Genomic DNA, 17,224 nt, shown 5'->3' with positions numbered 1-17,224 from the left:
ATGTGAAATATAAGTTGTCTCTATATTGATTCCAGTCAGAAGAATTGGAGTTGGTGATGCATAAAGGTCTGAAAACGGTTTTTAAACCCCATTCTGACATAAGTTGACGGTTGAACCCGGTGTCAGAGTGTTAATGGAGCGGTGAGATGCCAGCAGGAAGCCTCAGACCTGGTCAGGGTGATCTGGAACGTCTGGTATCCTGCGATGAACGACGCCAGACGGGTCAGACTCTGCTTCCCGGACCCGCCCACCCCGACCAGGAGGGCGTTCCCCAGAGGGGTCCGCAGGATCCGGGAGATCCGCATCAGGTGTGTCATGGCGTCCTGCGGGAGAACCCAGACACAGACGCATCACTGTCATGTGGTTGTGTTGATGATGTCTGATGTCATCTGATGTTCGTCCAGCGTCTCGTCTTTTCTACCTTTGACTGTTTCATTCACTTTTTGGTATATTTTTGAATATTGTCATTGTTTTTCTGTATCATTTTGTGCAGTGGTTTTATATATGGCATTTCTTTTTGCACTTGAAGCATTTGCTGCTAAACACAAACAGAGCTGCTAAATGTGATACGTGTGGTATGGTTGAGTTTTTCTGTGTTTGAGTAGTTCTCTGTAGTTTTGTATATTCTTCATATATTTTATGTCATTTTGTGTTATATATTTATACAATCAATAGAGGTTTTTTATACAGGGATATTTGTTTATACAGTCTTTTTACACTTTAAGTGTTTTTGCTGCTAAACAGAAAAAGAGCTGATCAACTGATTTCATTGTTCCTGTAACAATGACAATGAAGACCTATTCTGTTCTATTCTATTCTGTTCTATTCTATTCTATTCTATTCTATTCTATTCTATTCTATTCTATTCTATTCTATTCTATCCTATTCTATTCTATACTACTCTACTCTATTCTACTCTATTCCATGCCATTCTACTCGACTATATTCTATGCTACTCTGTTCTATTCTATTCTATTCTATTCTATTCTATTCTATTCTATTCTATTCTATGCCATTCTACTCTACTATATTCTAAACTATTCTACTCTACTATATTCTATTCTATACTATTCTACTATATTCTATACAATTCTAAGCTATTATATTCTATTCTACTCAATTCTGTGCTATTCTATGTTATTCTACTCTACAATATTCTACACTATTCTACACTTTTCTATTCTATCCGACTCTATTCTATTCTATTCTATTCTATTCTATTCTATTCTATTCTATTCTATTCTATTCGATTCGATTTAAATTAGTCTGGATGTTGTGAAGACACACAATGGTGTAAAATAAAACTAATGAATAATTTACCTCAGATCCATTAAACTAAAGCCTGTTTGGAAAATGAAGCACATGTAACATAAACGAGGGAAAGTAAATAAAGTAATAAATACTGTATAAATCTACTGTACACACACCCAAACCTGGACTAACACAAGTGTGTAAATCTACTGTACACACACCCAAACCTGGACTAACACAAGTGTGTAAATCTACTGTACACACACCCAAACCTGTACTAACACAAGTGTGTAAATCTACTGTACACACACCCAAACCTGTACTAACACAAGTGTGTAAATCTACTGTACACACACCCAAACCTGTACTAACACAAGTGTGTAAATCTACTGTACACACACCCAAACCTGTACTAACACAAGTGTGTAAATCTACTGTACACACACCCAAACCTGTACTAATGTAATGCAGTATGTGTTCCTTATTTGTCTGGTGGAAAATATGTTTCATACTTTGTCCAAACGTTGAAACTGATAAAACTGATAGAATAAATGACCTTGAAGAAGACGAGGTCCATGGCTCCGCCCCTCACCGCCTCATTGTACTGCAGCTGGAAAACTGACAGCCGCTCAGCCAGCGCGTCCAGCGGTGGAATTGGCTCATACAGCTGTCAATCAAATCACAGTGGGTTTTGAATTTCACACGTATTAATATGTCAAAAACAAATACAATGTTTTTAAAAAACCATGTAACAGCGCTGACTTTCGGAGCTTCCAGTTCCACATCTTCAGGTTCATCGCCCGTCGCCTCAGGAGCGTCGCGCAGGAAGTCCACGAAGCAGCTGTTCCACTGAGCGTGCTCAGTCAGGGTCTTCCCATGATCCTCTGCTGTGATCTGCAAACATATAAACAGCTCGTTAAAGCCGACAGTGAGAAGAAACTGAAGGGAAACGCAGTGAAGGGGACTACGCGCCCACCTTCTCCATGATGCGACTGAAAGTTTCCCTGTCGCTGTTGCTGATGAAGCGGTCTGAGATCACTCTGCTGCATTCGTGGTGAAACAGAGCGGAGAGGATCGGCGGCGAATCGCAGACCTCCGACTGCACCGTTAGGATGCCCTGAAAACACCCACGCCAAATCAGACCAAACACCATCGAACAGAAGAAGAACCGACAAATGACAAACAGCAGAGAAATGGAGGGTTTCCCATCTGAGGTGTGTTTACTGTAGCACGGAAAACTGAGTGTCTGACGTGGTTTTACAACTACTTTATTTATTTATTTACCTGCCAGATTCTGCTCAGGTCTCTCAGGTTGAAGATGTAGTGAAACTTAGCAGGAGACGGTAACATCTGAGAAAAACAGAGTATTACATGGAAAAGATGTACAGTCTAGGAATAGAATAGAGCAGGACCCAATAGAACAGAGTAGAATAGAATAGAATAGGACACAATAGAATAGAATAGAATAGAATAGAATAGAATAGGACACAATAGAATAGAATAGGACACAATAGAATAGAATAAAATAGAATAGGACACAATAGAATAGAATAGAATAAAATAGAATAGGACACAATAGAATAGAATAGAATAAAATAGAATAGGACACAATAGAATAGAATAGAATAAAATAGAATAGGACACAATAGAATAGAATAGAATAGAATAGAATAGAATAGAATAGGACACAATAGAATAGAATAGAATAAAATAGAATAGGACACAATAGAATAGAATAGAATAAAATAGAATAGAATAGAATAGAATAGAATAGGACACAATAGAATAGAATAGAATAGGACACAATAGAATAGAACAGAATAGAATAGGACACAATAGAATAGAATAGAATAGAATAGGACACAATAGAATAGAATAGAATAGAATAGAATAGGACCCAATAGAACAGAGTAGAATAGAATAGAATAGAATAGAACAGAATAGAATAGAATAGAATAAAACACAATAGAACAGAATAGAATAGGACACAATAGAATAGAATAGAATAGAATAGAGTAGGACCCAATAGAACAGAGTAGAATAGAATAGAATAGGACCCTATAGAATAGAACAGAATAGAATAGAATAAGACACAATGGAACAGAATAGAATAGGACACAATAGAACAGAACACAATAGCACAGAAGACAATAGAATAGAATACTCCAGGTTTTACTGTCATTACAAAAGTACCACTGTACAGTGCAAATCAAATGTTGGCTTTCTGTTCTGTAAAGTGTCCAGAATAAATACACACATCAATAATAAGAACAGTCAAGAATAAAAAGGTAAATATAAAATGGATCAAGTACAAAAAAAACACTACACACACACTAATGCCAGACCAGTGTTAACAGAAATGTGTAGGCTGTTCAAGGCCTGTGTTCTCCAGTACAGTAAATATGTATAAAGTGTGTGGTGTCATTGTCCTGTGTGTGTGTGTGTGTGTGTGTTCCAACAGCTGTACAATCTACACTTTCCATTCTAAAGTGTCTGTGTTTATTTGCCGTTGTTTGGATTAGGAGTCAGTTGTTCTACACCCGTGTAGACGTTACCAGGTCAGTGAATACTCCACCTTGGCCTTGATGTTCTGCCACACCCGTCGGGTGGTGGGGACGAGGGCGGCGGCGAGCCGACACACCTCAGGAGCGAAGCCTCTCTCTGAGCAGAAGTACCCCTGGGCCACGGTGCCAAAGATCTTATCGATGGAGGAGTTGGAGGGCAGCGTGCAGTTGAAGATGGAGAACTGCCTCTTCAGACGCTGGGGGATGTCGTTACGGCCGCCGCCCGGGTGGATCATGGCCGCCACCAGCTGGTAAAGGGTTAATGTGTGCATTATTCTGTGTCCGTTTACCGGCGGTCCGTGTGATGGGAGGCGCTGGTTACCTGAACGTCAACCACGGTGGTGAACTCTCCTGGACGATCCAGACTGTAGAAACCCCCTTGCTCCATCAGCTGACGCACAATCTCATTGGTTATCTGGAAGACAGGGGGCGGAGTCAAAGCAAACATCATTAGGGAATATTTAGTGACACTGAGGTCGGCCTTCACATCACAGTATTTAGAATAGAATAGAATAATAATCATACATTTTATTTATAGGCGCCTTTCTTGGCACTCAAGGACACCGTACAGTAAAACAGTAAAACAGGAGAGTATAAAACAAGCAATAAAGCAGAGTAAAACATAAAAGGCAGGTTAAAAAAATTGGACAATGCAATTGTGTTCACAAAGAGAAAGAGGTCCTAAACAGATGGGTTTGAGTCTGGATTTGAAGAGAGGAAGTGAAGTGGTGTTTCTGAGATCCGGTGGCAAAAGGAGTTCCAGAGTCTGAGAGCAGAGCCAATGAATGATCTGGTCCACATGGTGGTGAGACGGGCAGAGGGAACAGTGAGGGGGATGAAGGAGGAAGATCTGAGGGTACGAGAGGGAGGGGCAACATGGAGGTCAGACAGATATGGAGGGGCGGGGTTATGGAGGGGCGGGGTTATGGATGGCCTTGAATGTCATTAGAAGGATTTTAAATTCAATCCGGAACTGAACCGGGAGCCAGTGGAGCTGTTGGAGGACTGGAGTGATGTGGTGAGTGGAGGGGGGTCCTGGTGAGGGGAGGGGGGTCCTGGTGAGGGGAGGGGGTCCTGGTGAGTGGAGGGGGGTCCTGGTGAGTGGAGGGGGTCCTGGTGAGGGGGTCCTGGTGAGGGGAGGGGGTCCTGGTGAGTGGAGGGGGTCCTGGTGAGGGGGTCCTGGTGAGTGGAGGGGGTCCTGGTGAGGGGAGAGGGTCCTGGTGAGTGGAGGGGGTCCTGGTGAGTGGAGGGGGTCCTGGTGAGTGGAGGGGGTCCTGGTGAGTGGAGAGGGGTCCTGGTGAGGGGAGGGGGTCCTGGTGAGGGGAGGGGGTCCTGGTGAGGGGAGGAGGTCCTGGTGCGGGGGTCCTGGTGAGTGGAGGGGGTCCTGGTGAGTGGAGGGGGTCCTGGTGAGGGGGTCCTGGTGAGGGGGTCCTGGTGAGGGGAGGGGGTCCTGGTGAGGGGGTCCTGGTGAGTGGAGGGGGTCTTGGTGAGGGGAGGGGGTCCTGGTGATGATGTGAGCAGCAGAGTTCTGAACTAATTGAAGTTTATGGAGGGATTTGTGTGTGAGACCAAAGAGGAGAGAGTTCCAGTAATCCAGACCAGAGGTGACAGACTGTGAACAAGGACAGCAGTGGTATGGGGGGGGGGGGGGTGAGGGAGGGGCAGAGGCGCTTAATGTTACGTAGGTGGAAGTATGCAGACCAAGTGATGTTATTGATGTGGGATTGAAAAGACAGAGTACTGTGGAGGATGACCCCCAGACTGTGAACCTGTGGGGAAGGGGAGACCGTGGAGTTGTCAGTGGTGAAGGAAAAGTTGTTGGTTTTGGATAAAGTGGATTTTGAGCCAACGAGGAGAACCTCATTTTTGTCACTGTTTAGTTTGAGAAAATTGGAAGTGAACCAGGATTTTATGTCTGCCAAGCAGTCAGTGAGGGAGGAGGGTGGGGGGTGGAGGTGGGTTTGCAGGTGAGGGAGAGCTGGGTGTCATCTGCATAACAGTGAAAGTTGATATTGTATTTCCGGAATATATTGCCAAGGGGAAGGAGGTAGATGATAAAGAGGAGGGGCACCAGTACAGACCCCTGGGGCACACCTGAAGTGATGGGGAAATGGTGGGATGTGACGGATTTGATCTGGATGAACTGAGTGAGAGAACAGAATAGAATAGAATATCCTTTTTTGTCATTGCGTTCAATGCCACTCCAGTCAGTGCAACAATACTAACCCTTTAAGTACCAAAGTTGCAATATTGCGACAAGAAACATAACTGAATGAAACCACAGTGTTTTGAAATCTTGGTTATCAAAACTGAACATTTTTTGAAAAAAGAAAAAAAATCTCAGGCTCCAAACAGCTTAATAAAATATCAATATGTCAGATAATACAAATAGTGCAAATATAAATTACAAAAACTAAAAATAAGATACTAAAATAAAATAAAATATAAAATTTTACCAAAAGTAAAATAAGAATACAACTAAAAGTAGAATAAAAATAAAAATAGACGTAAAATAACAATAGACACATTAAAAGAAGTAACAATATTACCAGTATGTCTATCAATGAACTCATGTAAAAATACATAAATGCATTGTTATTAGAAGAACAGAGGGTTATTGCACGGCTTATTGCACATAACTCCCATTCTCCAGGGTTACTGCACATTCCTGGGAGTGAGTGTGTGAGGACACAATGAGGGACGTGACCGTCCAGAACAGCGTAAATGTGTAAGTGTGTGATGCGTGACCCCACCTGGTCTCCCCACTCGTTGATCACGGGCATGTTGATGTCATCGATGAACACCGTCATCCTGCGTCCCGCCGGCGGCCCGTAGGTGGCGCCCACGCGTTTGTCGATGTAGCTCTCGATGGTTCTCTGGAACATTCCGGGCAGCGTCGCTGAAGAGAAGTTGAGGGTCTTGCTGAGGTGGACCTCTGGGTCCAGTTTACTGGTGTAGCCCTGCAGGGGACGCCACACATGAACCGGGTTAGTGTTCAAACTCCAGACCGACAGGATCTGTGTTTTCTGTCTGTGAACAGCATCGACTGAAGAACTGCTGATGTTTGGAGCTGGAGATCAGATTATCACAACCGACCAGAGCAGACCCTGGACCTTTACAGTCTGTGGAAGACATTTATCTCCCGTCTGGTGGGAAATCATCCATTTCAGTCACTTTTACTGATCGACTGGACATGAGTTACAAGGGTTTTTACATGGATTCAGCCAAATTACAGCTACACGTTTTACTTTGGTCTAAACCAGGGGTCTCAAACATGCGGCCCGGGGCCCAAATGCGTCCCGCCAAAGGTTCCAATCCGGCCAGTGGGATGAATTTGCAAAGTGCAAAAATTCCAGTCAAGGCTGTGCAACTCATTTTAGTTCAGGTTCCACATACAGACCAATCTGATCTACAGTCAAAAAATAACAGCTGAAGAACCGACAAAAAAGAACGACGCCATATTTTCTTCTCGGTTTGATGTCAAAAAAATAATATTACACTATATCTTCTATAAATAATGACAACTTCAAATGTTTGTCTTAATGAAAAAAATAACATTAAATTATGAAAATGTTTACATTTACAAACTATCCTGTAACAATAAAACGTGAATAACCTGAACAAATATGAACAACCTGAAATGTCTACAGAAAATTAAGCACAATTCTAATCATTTTCTTCCTGTTCCTCAGTGTTTAGTGTCTTTGTAGATCTGATCCAGAATGCACATGTACTAATGAGAAGTTGAAGTATAATATTGTTAAAACTGCACTTATTTTTCTAAAGAAATTTCATTTTTTCAGGTTATTCACATCTTTTTTGTTTGGATAGTTTATAAAAGTAAGTATTTTCATAATTAAAGGGTTTTTTTTAGCACTAAAACAAAGACAAAAATTTGGAGTTGTCATTATTTATAGGTTATTATGCTATTATTTTACTGGTCCGGCCCACTGCAGATCAAATCAGGCTGAATGTGTTTGAGAGCCCTGGTCTAAACCACGATCATAATAATTACATTGAACATGACTGACACACATTTTATGCCTATGGTTTAATTTTCATCACTAAATCAAAATGAAGTGAATAAAATAGGCTGTAAATCAGAGTCTACAGGAGTGTTTTCTATGGGTTTCATCTTCATACAGTGTCTTTTACATTATTTATGTGCCCTCTATCAATAATTTAAAATCCATGAATACCTGTCTGGTTTCTTCCAATTTCACTCAGAAAAACAACAATGAGCCTTTAAACCAGAAATAAATAAATCATTTGACATTCATCATGATCATATTTTTGGGTGTATCGTCCAGACCTAAAATGTTACTACATAATAAATCATATGAAAAGGATTTTATGATAGAAATACCTGCACGTTTTATGCCCTCTGCTTTGTTCATTTATTATTTGTTTGATATTTAATTCCACCTCATAACCACATAATCAAAATTGCACACAACAGTACATACATATTATACAAATTGTTGCTCTAATTGTGTGTGTATTAAATATATTTAGAACTACGTATATATGAATATTTACAGCTTTATATACATATGTCTACATATATACTCTCTGTTTTTTAATAGTATTGATAATTTCTTTCCAGCTACTTTAATTATATTTGCATGGAGCAACTGTAACACAATAATTTCCCCTGGAATTAATAAAATATTCTGATTGTGATTTCTGCGTCTTTGGACTTGTTCTAGTCTGGTTTTAGTTACATTGTCATACCACTAGGGGGCGACAACAGGCAGGCCATTACTGATACATGGATCAGTGCTGCGAGTCAGGTCAAAAGAATGCCACTTTATTTGCGGGGCGGGTCAAATAATTCCACAAAAGCAGGACCCGTGGGTTGAAAAAACACCCGACCATGCCACTCTCAGACAAGGAGCGGGACATGGTGCTTCTTAGGGTCCATTCTTCTTCCATTTGTTCACGACATTCCTTAATTCAAGATTTGACATAGATTGCACTTCTCTAAAGTTAAACTTACAAAAATATTCCCTGACATAAACCCTATCTGTGACAGATGCAAGCAGGTCCCAGCAACAACAGACCACATGCTATGGTCCTGCTCCAAACTGACCCCTTCTGGAACTCTTTTTTTGATTTCATTTCCAAGGCTTATGGGTGCCGTATTCAGCCATCTCCCCTTCCTGCTGTTTTTGGTCTTATTTCATGCACAGGTGACTCAGTTCCTTCAGCTAACCTACAAAAAGTTGTGGCCTTTGCATCTTTGTTAGCTAGGCGTACCATTCTGTTCCAATGGAAGGACTCATCACCTCCAACACACGACCATTGGATCACAGACATCATGCTCAACATAAAGTTAGAAAAAATTAGGCACACTCTAAATAACTCTATCAATTCATTTTATAAAATATGGGAGCCTCTTTTACACTGTGTGAATTATGTTACCTGGCCTGGAACTGTAAAAACATTTTAGGTGTTTATATTGTTATTGAGCTGTTTTTTTTTTTTTTTTTATTTTATTTTCTTTCCTCCTTTAACGGTACCAGAATGCACTGTCTTGACTGTTTTTATGCGTGTCTTGTTTGTATTGCCTTTTTTTATTTTCCTTGGGTTCTGTTTGTTTGTCGTGTCCGGTGTCAGTCACTGTATCATGAATACATTGCTTGAAGTTATGGATGTTATGCTTGTTAAATGAAAGGTTCTGTAAATGTTGAAAAGTTCTATAAATAAAGTTTAAAGAAAAACAAACACCCGACCCGTGCATCACTACTTGTGATGGGTCACATTTCATAATTAGGTGATGGATAGACACAGGTGTGGATTGTTTTTGTGCTTCAGCTACAGGAGGATGGAAGTTTACACAGTTAAAACAAATAAGGAGATATTATTCGATAAGTAACGTCCACCAGGACCCCGGGAGGTCCGCAGGTGGTTGCTTGTCATATCCATGTGAGACCTGGATCATGACGGTCTTGGCCGTTCCCTGTTCTCCGATCAGCAGCACAGCCTTCCTCTGCTTCAGGATGGTCTGCATCAGGAAGTCCGTCCTCACGTTGTCCACGTTGGGGACCAGGATGGATGAGTAGTCTGGGACGTGGTCTTTAGGGTAGACGTACTCCGGGACCTGAATGTTCACATGTAGGTCAAAAGGAGCTGCAGCACAGAACAGCTGACACACAGACTGACACTGGACTGGGCTCAGACCTTATTGGACCAGTGCTCCCACTGGCCCTGGTCGCTGACGGTGAACTCAAAGATGGTCTGGTCCTGGTCCTGGGTCTGGGGCAGGTCCAGTGACAAACCCTGATCCTGGAAACACAGAACATGTCCCTGATATCCTCAGATGGGGAACTTCAACTGTAACAGGATGGACGGACAGAAGGACTGGAACACAACATCCTGAATTCTGGATGCGAACGACCGACAGGAAACTGTCACAAACAAACACAGTCATACGAGGGCTCTGGACAAATACACAAAACAACATTCTGTCCTGCGTCTTTTCTTGCCTGCGGTGGAAAACAATCTGCATCTCAACCAACAACAGCTGCTCTAATGTACCTGAAACTTAAAAAAAAAAACCCTCAGATCTAAATCATGTAACAGACACATTTATCCCTCTGTTATCCCGCCCATAAGGGTCCTTTAACCACTAAAAGTGCAGTCAGTGCAGTGTCGTCATACTGTCTAAATGTTTTTCATACAGGTGGTTTGGGACGTTTTTACATTTTTTGTATTTTAGCAACTTGAGCCATAAACAAAAATTCCAAATACTCAATAACTGTCATATTTTTAAACCTTTAAATGCCATGTTTGTAATGTAAACAAACCGTATTTTGTGATGCAAAAACCACCCCACCCCCAACCCCCCGCCCAATATTCTACATATAAATTGTATCAGTTATTTTCTTTTTTTTTTTCATCCTGTCATATGTCAGCAATTAACACCAGCATTGGTTCATATCCATTATAATTTTTGTTTTTACTGTAGGTCAAATGTTGAATACTAGAATGTGTCAGTGTGCATTTTGTACTCACTTGGTAGACGGGTGGTAGCATAGGAATGTAACACTGTTTACTGTGGGATGATTTTAGTGAATGGATCACAATTTTAAAAATCATGCGAAAATGAACAACTTTTGAATTCTGACCTTTTACAACATGAAGGGCAAAGTGTGCATAATATGCTCATCTGGATACCGGAAGGTTAATCAAGTCTCTTCAGCTTCATTACTACAGCAACAGCAGCTCGGGCTTATGGGTAATGTAGTATCTAGAGGCTTGACACTAATTCTGCAGTTTATATGTGTATATAAATAAAAGAAATGTGACTTGTGTGAAACATATGACCTTTTATGACAGGAGGTGCAAAGTGTGCATGATATGCTCATCCAGATACAGGAAGGTTAACAGTGTCATATTTTCTTGAGTTGTCCAGTGATCAAGCCATTTTGGGAACAGCTGTGTGAAAATTTGAATAACATTTTTACAGAAAAAATTCCTTGTAAATGTGAAGCCCTGTATTTAGGAGAAATTTCCTTTGAGGACTGGACTCTGAAAGATAAAAAAAAACTGTTGTTAATGCTTTTGACAGCAAGTAAAAAGACTATCAGTAGAAAGTGGTTAAAGCCTGAAGCACCCACAAGGGAAGAATGGATGGGCATTGTACAGGACATTTACATTCTGGAGAAATTGACACCTTATTTTAAAGGTGCGGGAGACTTTCGTGACCAGTTTTTCATTAAATGTGTCAAACCTCAGTCATATCCTCAGTATCATGAATCTGTAAGTCTGTCTGTCATTACTCACCTGAATCTCTTGCGTTACGGTGAACAATTTCAAAGTGTCATCCACCAGAAACAAACCATGTGTTTACAAACTGACCCGGGACATCACTCGGGCATCTTCGGAATTTTGTCGCAACAACACACGGAAACGTGGAAACGTCTGGAGGAATATGCAGAGAAGGAGGGGAGCTCCTGCCATTCCTGATCATGTCTGTTCCAGCTGGCGCTGTCAGGCGGCTACACGAGCCTTCGCTTCCCACAATGCACGTCGTGACAAAATTCCGAAGATGCCCGAGTCCCCTCCCAGCTCGTTTGTAAACACATGGACTGTTTCTGGTGGATGACACTTCGAAATTGTTCACTGTAATGCAAGAGATTCAGGTGAGTAATGACAGACAGACGAACAGATTCATGATACTGAGGATATGACTGAGGTTTGACACATCTGATGAAAAATTGGTCATGAAAGTCTGCAGCACCTTTAAGGGTCAAAGGGAATCTTTTTTCACTATTTGGTCAAAATGGACAAACTATGTTAAATTTGTAATGGATGTGAATTGAATACATCGGTGATGTGAAAACATTTATATGACATACATTTGTGTTTAGGTTCACGTAAACATACGCACCTTAATGTCTTTTATCTTGTTGATGAAGTAGCAGAGTAAGCCCTCTGCTACCGCCTACTTTTCTTCCTTTATTACTTCCGCCAGGAGGTATTGTGATCACTTTGCTTTGTGTGTTTGTTTGTCTGTTCTCATCTTTAGTGTAAAACTCTTCCACCCATCTTTCCCAGATCTTCCCCACAGATAGGCCTAGGCCCTGGGACCAACCCAGTCCATTTTGGTCCCAGTAGGACAAAGTTCAAGGTCACAGCAAGGTCACAACATCTACAGTTTTCCATCTGCCATCATTCAGACATTTTCAGAAATTCATCCAAAATTCCAAACGACTCCGATTCTCCTCCAGTTGGATCCACCTGTAGCTTAGAACAACCTCTTGTATGTGGAACTAAATTGTCCACATCCACTGTGGAATGTGGACTCTGTGGACATTTACACTGAACACTGAAAATCCCATTTCCCACACATTTAAAATTAGAACTCAACTAATATTGATTGGAATTGAATCTAATTGGACAGACACATGACTGGGACCAAGATTCAACTGTTTCTGCTGTATGGAACAACCTGGAAACTGTGGAATTTGAAAAAAAAAAAATAGTCGATCCACACATGCACACCGTTCGGGGTGCTTGGCGGAGGTTTGTGTTCGCTGAACACTTGTTTTATTTGTTCTAAATTTGAAAAAAATCTTGGATTAGCATCTTCTTTCAAAGTTGACATGTGGATATTGAATTGTACCCAAAAGGGAAGTTTTGTATAACTTCCTTTTGCAAATAAAGAATGGAAAAAAAATATTTAAAAAAAGGAAGGTCTTTTCTGTCTTTCTTTTGAGGTCTTTTCCTCAGCCCGTCGTCCAGACGATGCTTCTTGCTGCATTGTGTAAAGCTTAGATGTGCATGCTCTGGTTAAAGCGGCGCCCTCACCTGTATGAAGGCCACCATCTTGGCTCTGTCGTCCAGCTCCAGCAGTGCCCCCAAGGACCACATCACAGCAAATGCAAAGAGCCGGCCCACATTACCACGGCAACCCTGCTTCTCCTCCGGCGCTGGGAGCAAACCCTGAAAACGCGACAAACCGTGAAATGAGAAACGGCACCAAGGTCAAAGTGCGAGGACAGAGGAGGGGGCGGAGTTTCACCTGCAGCAGGTCGATGGTCTGTCGGATGTACATGCACTCCAACACCTGCATCTTCGGATTCACGGCAGTCGACACGAAGTCCAACAATTCCTGCAAGACCGACGCAAACATAGTGACCCCTGTGTTTTCAGACTGTATGACATAACACAACATGTAGATTTGTGAGGCGGTGATGCAGCGGGGGATCACGGGAGCTGGATTCAAACCTGGTAGCAGCTGTCGAAGCAGAGCCTGAGGGCGTCGGCCTGTTGCTCCGGTAACGTCTGCAGCCAGGCCTGGAGGATGGGCCTCCAGCTGAGCACCGACGAGCTCATGAACACCATCCCGTTCCTGGACACCGTGGCCGGTGACGCGTTGTCGATGTTGTGAGGCTCGAACACAATCTGACGCACAACCAACCAGAGTCAGTGAACAGGAAGTGTTTACTGCGTCCTGGACCAGGTCTGATAATCAAGGCTCTCACATATTAAAGGGTTAAAGACACAGATCACTGCAGCAGCTTTAGGAAGACCTGACTGTACTTTATTATTAACACATCTGACTTGGCTCATCACAGTTCATTGTTGCATTTCACTGTTTAATTACGCAGGTATTTTTTTACCAGTTCTGTTTTTTATACTCATTCATTATCTATAACGTGTTTGCTCTCGTGTTCTATTTTTTATTCTTCTGTGGTGGCAAAAATCAGTATTTTAATCAAAAGTATTCAGTTTGGATTCAAAAGTATTTAACCTGTATTCATTTGCATACCAGAAGTTCTTCTTAGTGTAATGTGTAGATTGTACCAGAGTAGCTGACTTTTTGTCCTGGGAGACCCACAAAAGAACGAACACGTGTAGCCATCAAAAGAACACGTGAATTTATGGAAAGTTACAAAATGGGGCGGGTAGAAAGAACATGTGAGCTCATGGAAAGTTTCAGAAAATGTGGTGTACAAAAGTAGACGTGAGTGGAAATTTTGGACATTCTGGGAAATAACTTACATATTGTGGGAGAAAGTTACGTATTAATATATGATAAACTAATACTGGGAATTAGTTGCATATGTATATGTTTTGACCAATCCTGACAGACACCAAAAAGACCTTACCCTATTGGAGACAAGCTGAAAAGGGGGGTTTCCGACGTGACTAGATTAATGTTCAAAATATGATAAAAATGGGTATGGTTTGTAGCTAAGCCCAACCCACTTTTGACAATATAAAAGTGTTCTCCCAGAGCGAAAAGTCAGTTGTTTCTGCAGATTTCAACTCTGTTTATTTTATGCATGAATAAACTTCATGCGGCTCGAATTCTGCTCGATCTCCGATTTTGACAGGACTCTGTGTGCATTTACTTGATGAAGCTCTGCTACATAGATTAGGGAGGACCGAGACATGAATTCAATATGCCAGAGGACAGAGTGGAAGAGCGTCAGAGGGACCAAAGATGTCTCCCACCCATGGCAGGAAATTTTATACAACATTTCTATTGTATTTTTACTGTGACTCATGCTGTTGCTACAATTTCCCAGTTTGGGAATATTTATCTATCTATAAGCCCGTTTACATCCACACTAATACTCTGATCATCTCACTTAGGCTATGACTCAGGCTTTACAGATTTGATGAAAAATTGGTGATAAAAGTCATACACAGCTTTGAGTGATTTGGGTTTTTATCCAGAAAACATGTTAAATGGATAGATATCAGCTCTGAAATTAAACTACTATGAGCTGTTTTTGTTCTCATTATATTTGTCCAAACAAATGGACCTTTAGTTGGACCAGGAATTAAAATGAACAAGAAACTGAAGAAAACAAGGGTGGTCTAAGAATTTTTTCGTGATTGCATATAGTTCATTTTTTTACATTTAATTTCATGTTTTTGTGTATTTTACTCATTGTGATGCTTGTTTTCTTCATTTTTGTTCATTCTTATCCATGTGTTGCTCATTTTTGTTAAATTTAATGCTTGTTTTGTTCAGTTTCGTCCATTATGTTGTTTCTTATATTCATTTTTGTCCATTGTTTAGTTCCAGTCCGACCGGTCTGTTTCCATCCACTTTAATCCCATTATCAGTGTTAGTCCCACTGGTAAAACTTCCATTTCAGCTGAGTGAACATGTTTACGTGTACAGTTTTAGTCGGACTAATGCGATAATTCAGTTTTTAAGTGTCATGTTAATGTCCTGAGTGACTCATGTAACTGACACCCGGGGTCGTGTCGTGATCACCTTGCAGCACGGAGCCATGGGGATTCGGTCTCCATTGGCCAGCGTCAGAGTTTTGTTGTCGTCCAAAACTGAATTCAGGTTTTCAATCCAGATGGCGTCGACTGGGCCGTCCAGCACAATCCAGATGTGTTCACCCTGACAAACACAGAGTAAATACAAGCTCCCACTTCACCGTTACCTACAAATATACTAACAGTTCCAGTGTCCCTGTGTATGTCAGTGTCCTGTTCAATCTGGATCAATTCCCAGTTGAATGTGTGAGGTTGTCAGGTTTTTTCTCTGTGTTCCAGTCCTGTGGTCTGGATGCAGATTAGGGATGTAACAATTACTGGTATAACAATAAACCGCTGTAAAATCACAAATGGTTAGCATTACCGTTTAAATTCTAATTCTCATGATAACCATGTTTGATTATCGCACTTTTAGGGGAAAAAACCCTATGTAAAGATCTGCTTTTATGTCAAATATTTGAGTATAGTTCAATTTATTACAGTTTAATTTTCTATACCTAATATTTGGAACCAATATTGACTTTTAAAGTCTTTGAAAAGGTTTGTTAAGCATCTGTGTGTTATTTATGCAATAAACTATATACATTTTTCAAATCGGATTTTATATATTTTTTTGTGTTTTCTGTCCTTTTATGTTTTTATAGTAGGTTAAAGTGAAAAAAATAACAGACAGATGAGATAGATGAAGTTGTGCTGAAAAAACAGATCCAAACATGGGTATAGTAAACATTTGTTTCTATAGTATATAAAGGCCAAATCAAAAGGACTGAAAAACAGACAGAATAGACTCAGACCACTAAGGGTTAATATGTGAATGTTTCTGACACAGAAGGGACAGTGGGACTGTTATTGTATTTGGGTTTTTTGTTTTGTTTTTTTTTAAATACAACTTGGCTCAGTTATTTCAGTGTGTGTATTAGTACTTTTTGAACATTTTGAGCACAATTTCAACAATATTGTGATAATAATGAGAACTGTGATATGAAATTTTCATATGGTTCCATCCCTAATGCAGATCAATCTAACCATAGAAGTGGGCGGGACTTTCACTGGAGGAGAACTCAAGTAATTCAATCAAACTCCATATATGACTTCCATCAGTGATCAATAGGAACTAGACCATTTACATGTTCTAAACCATCAATATATAGACCAGAAGAAGGAAAGGAACATTTTTAAAGGAGTGATATTAGTCTTTTTTAACTGTTCTTCTTCCTTTTCCCTCATGTCCCTGTGGTCTCCATAAACTGTAAATGCTCTGCTTGGCTCTGAGTTCTTCATTCATTCAACTCCACAGGTCCATCTGCAACACTATTTCTGACTAATGACACCACAAAGGGGGTTTGGAGCGCTGGCCCTTTAAATGCACAGGAGACACTTCAGGCCCCGCCCCCTCCAGGTTATTGGCTGTGCTGCTCTGTCCTGTTCAACCAACAACTGAACATTTGAGGTAATGGGCTCCAAGTTTGGACAGATTTTCAGTGTTTACTACAACCGCTGATGACGACAAACAATTATGGAGAAAAACTGGAGAAATGTTGGACTGAAGTCTGGACCTGATATGAGCAAATGAGGAGACGGAACTAATGAAGAAGGAATTCAAACAGGTTGTAGAAATCCACTGGATTTTTGCCGGAATGAATGTAAAGATAGTT

At 40.9% G+C, this 17,224-nt stretch overlaps 1 protein-coding gene across 1 annotated transcript in view; it reads right to left on the bottom strand.

Moving 5' to 3' along the window:
- The window catches only part of dnah5l (dynein, axonemal, heavy chain 5 like), a 132,037-nt gene that overhangs the window by 41,161 nt on the left and 73,652 nt on the right, over nt 1–17,224 (bottom strand). The window contains exons 49-62 of the mRNA XM_030123886.1: nt 15,559–15,693; nt 13,551–13,727; nt 13,345–13,434; nt 13,131–13,265; nt 9,999–10,103; nt 9,751–9,918; nt 6,569–6,775; nt 4,138–4,230; nt 3,827–4,063; nt 2,536–2,601; nt 2,228–2,368; nt 2,014–2,145; nt 1,808–1,918; nt 169–323 (exon numbers count right to left, since the gene is read on the bottom strand). Coding sequence (XP_029979746.1) covers nt 169–323; nt 1,808–1,918; nt 2,014–2,145; nt 2,228–2,368; nt 2,536–2,601; nt 3,827–4,063; nt 4,138–4,230; nt 6,569–6,775; nt 9,751–9,918; nt 9,999–10,103; nt 13,131–13,265; nt 13,345–13,434; nt 13,551–13,727; nt 15,559–15,693 — 1,952 coding nt within the window. The remainder of the gene's footprint in view (nt 1–168; nt 324–1,807; nt 1,919–2,013; nt 2,146–2,227; nt 2,369–2,535; nt 2,602–3,826; nt 4,064–4,137; nt 4,231–6,568; nt 6,776–9,750; nt 9,919–9,998; nt 10,104–13,130; nt 13,266–13,344; nt 13,435–13,550; nt 13,728–15,558; nt 15,694–17,224) is intronic.

This window comes from Sphaeramia orbicularis, chromosome 20 (assembly GCF_902148855.1).
Source record: "Sphaeramia orbicularis chromosome 20, fSphaOr1.1, whole genome shotgun sequence".
NCBI classification, from domain to species: Eukaryota; Metazoa; Chordata; class Actinopteri; order Kurtiformes; family Apogonidae; genus Sphaeramia; species Sphaeramia orbicularis.
This window is presented reverse-complemented; position numbering and strand designations above follow the sequence as displayed.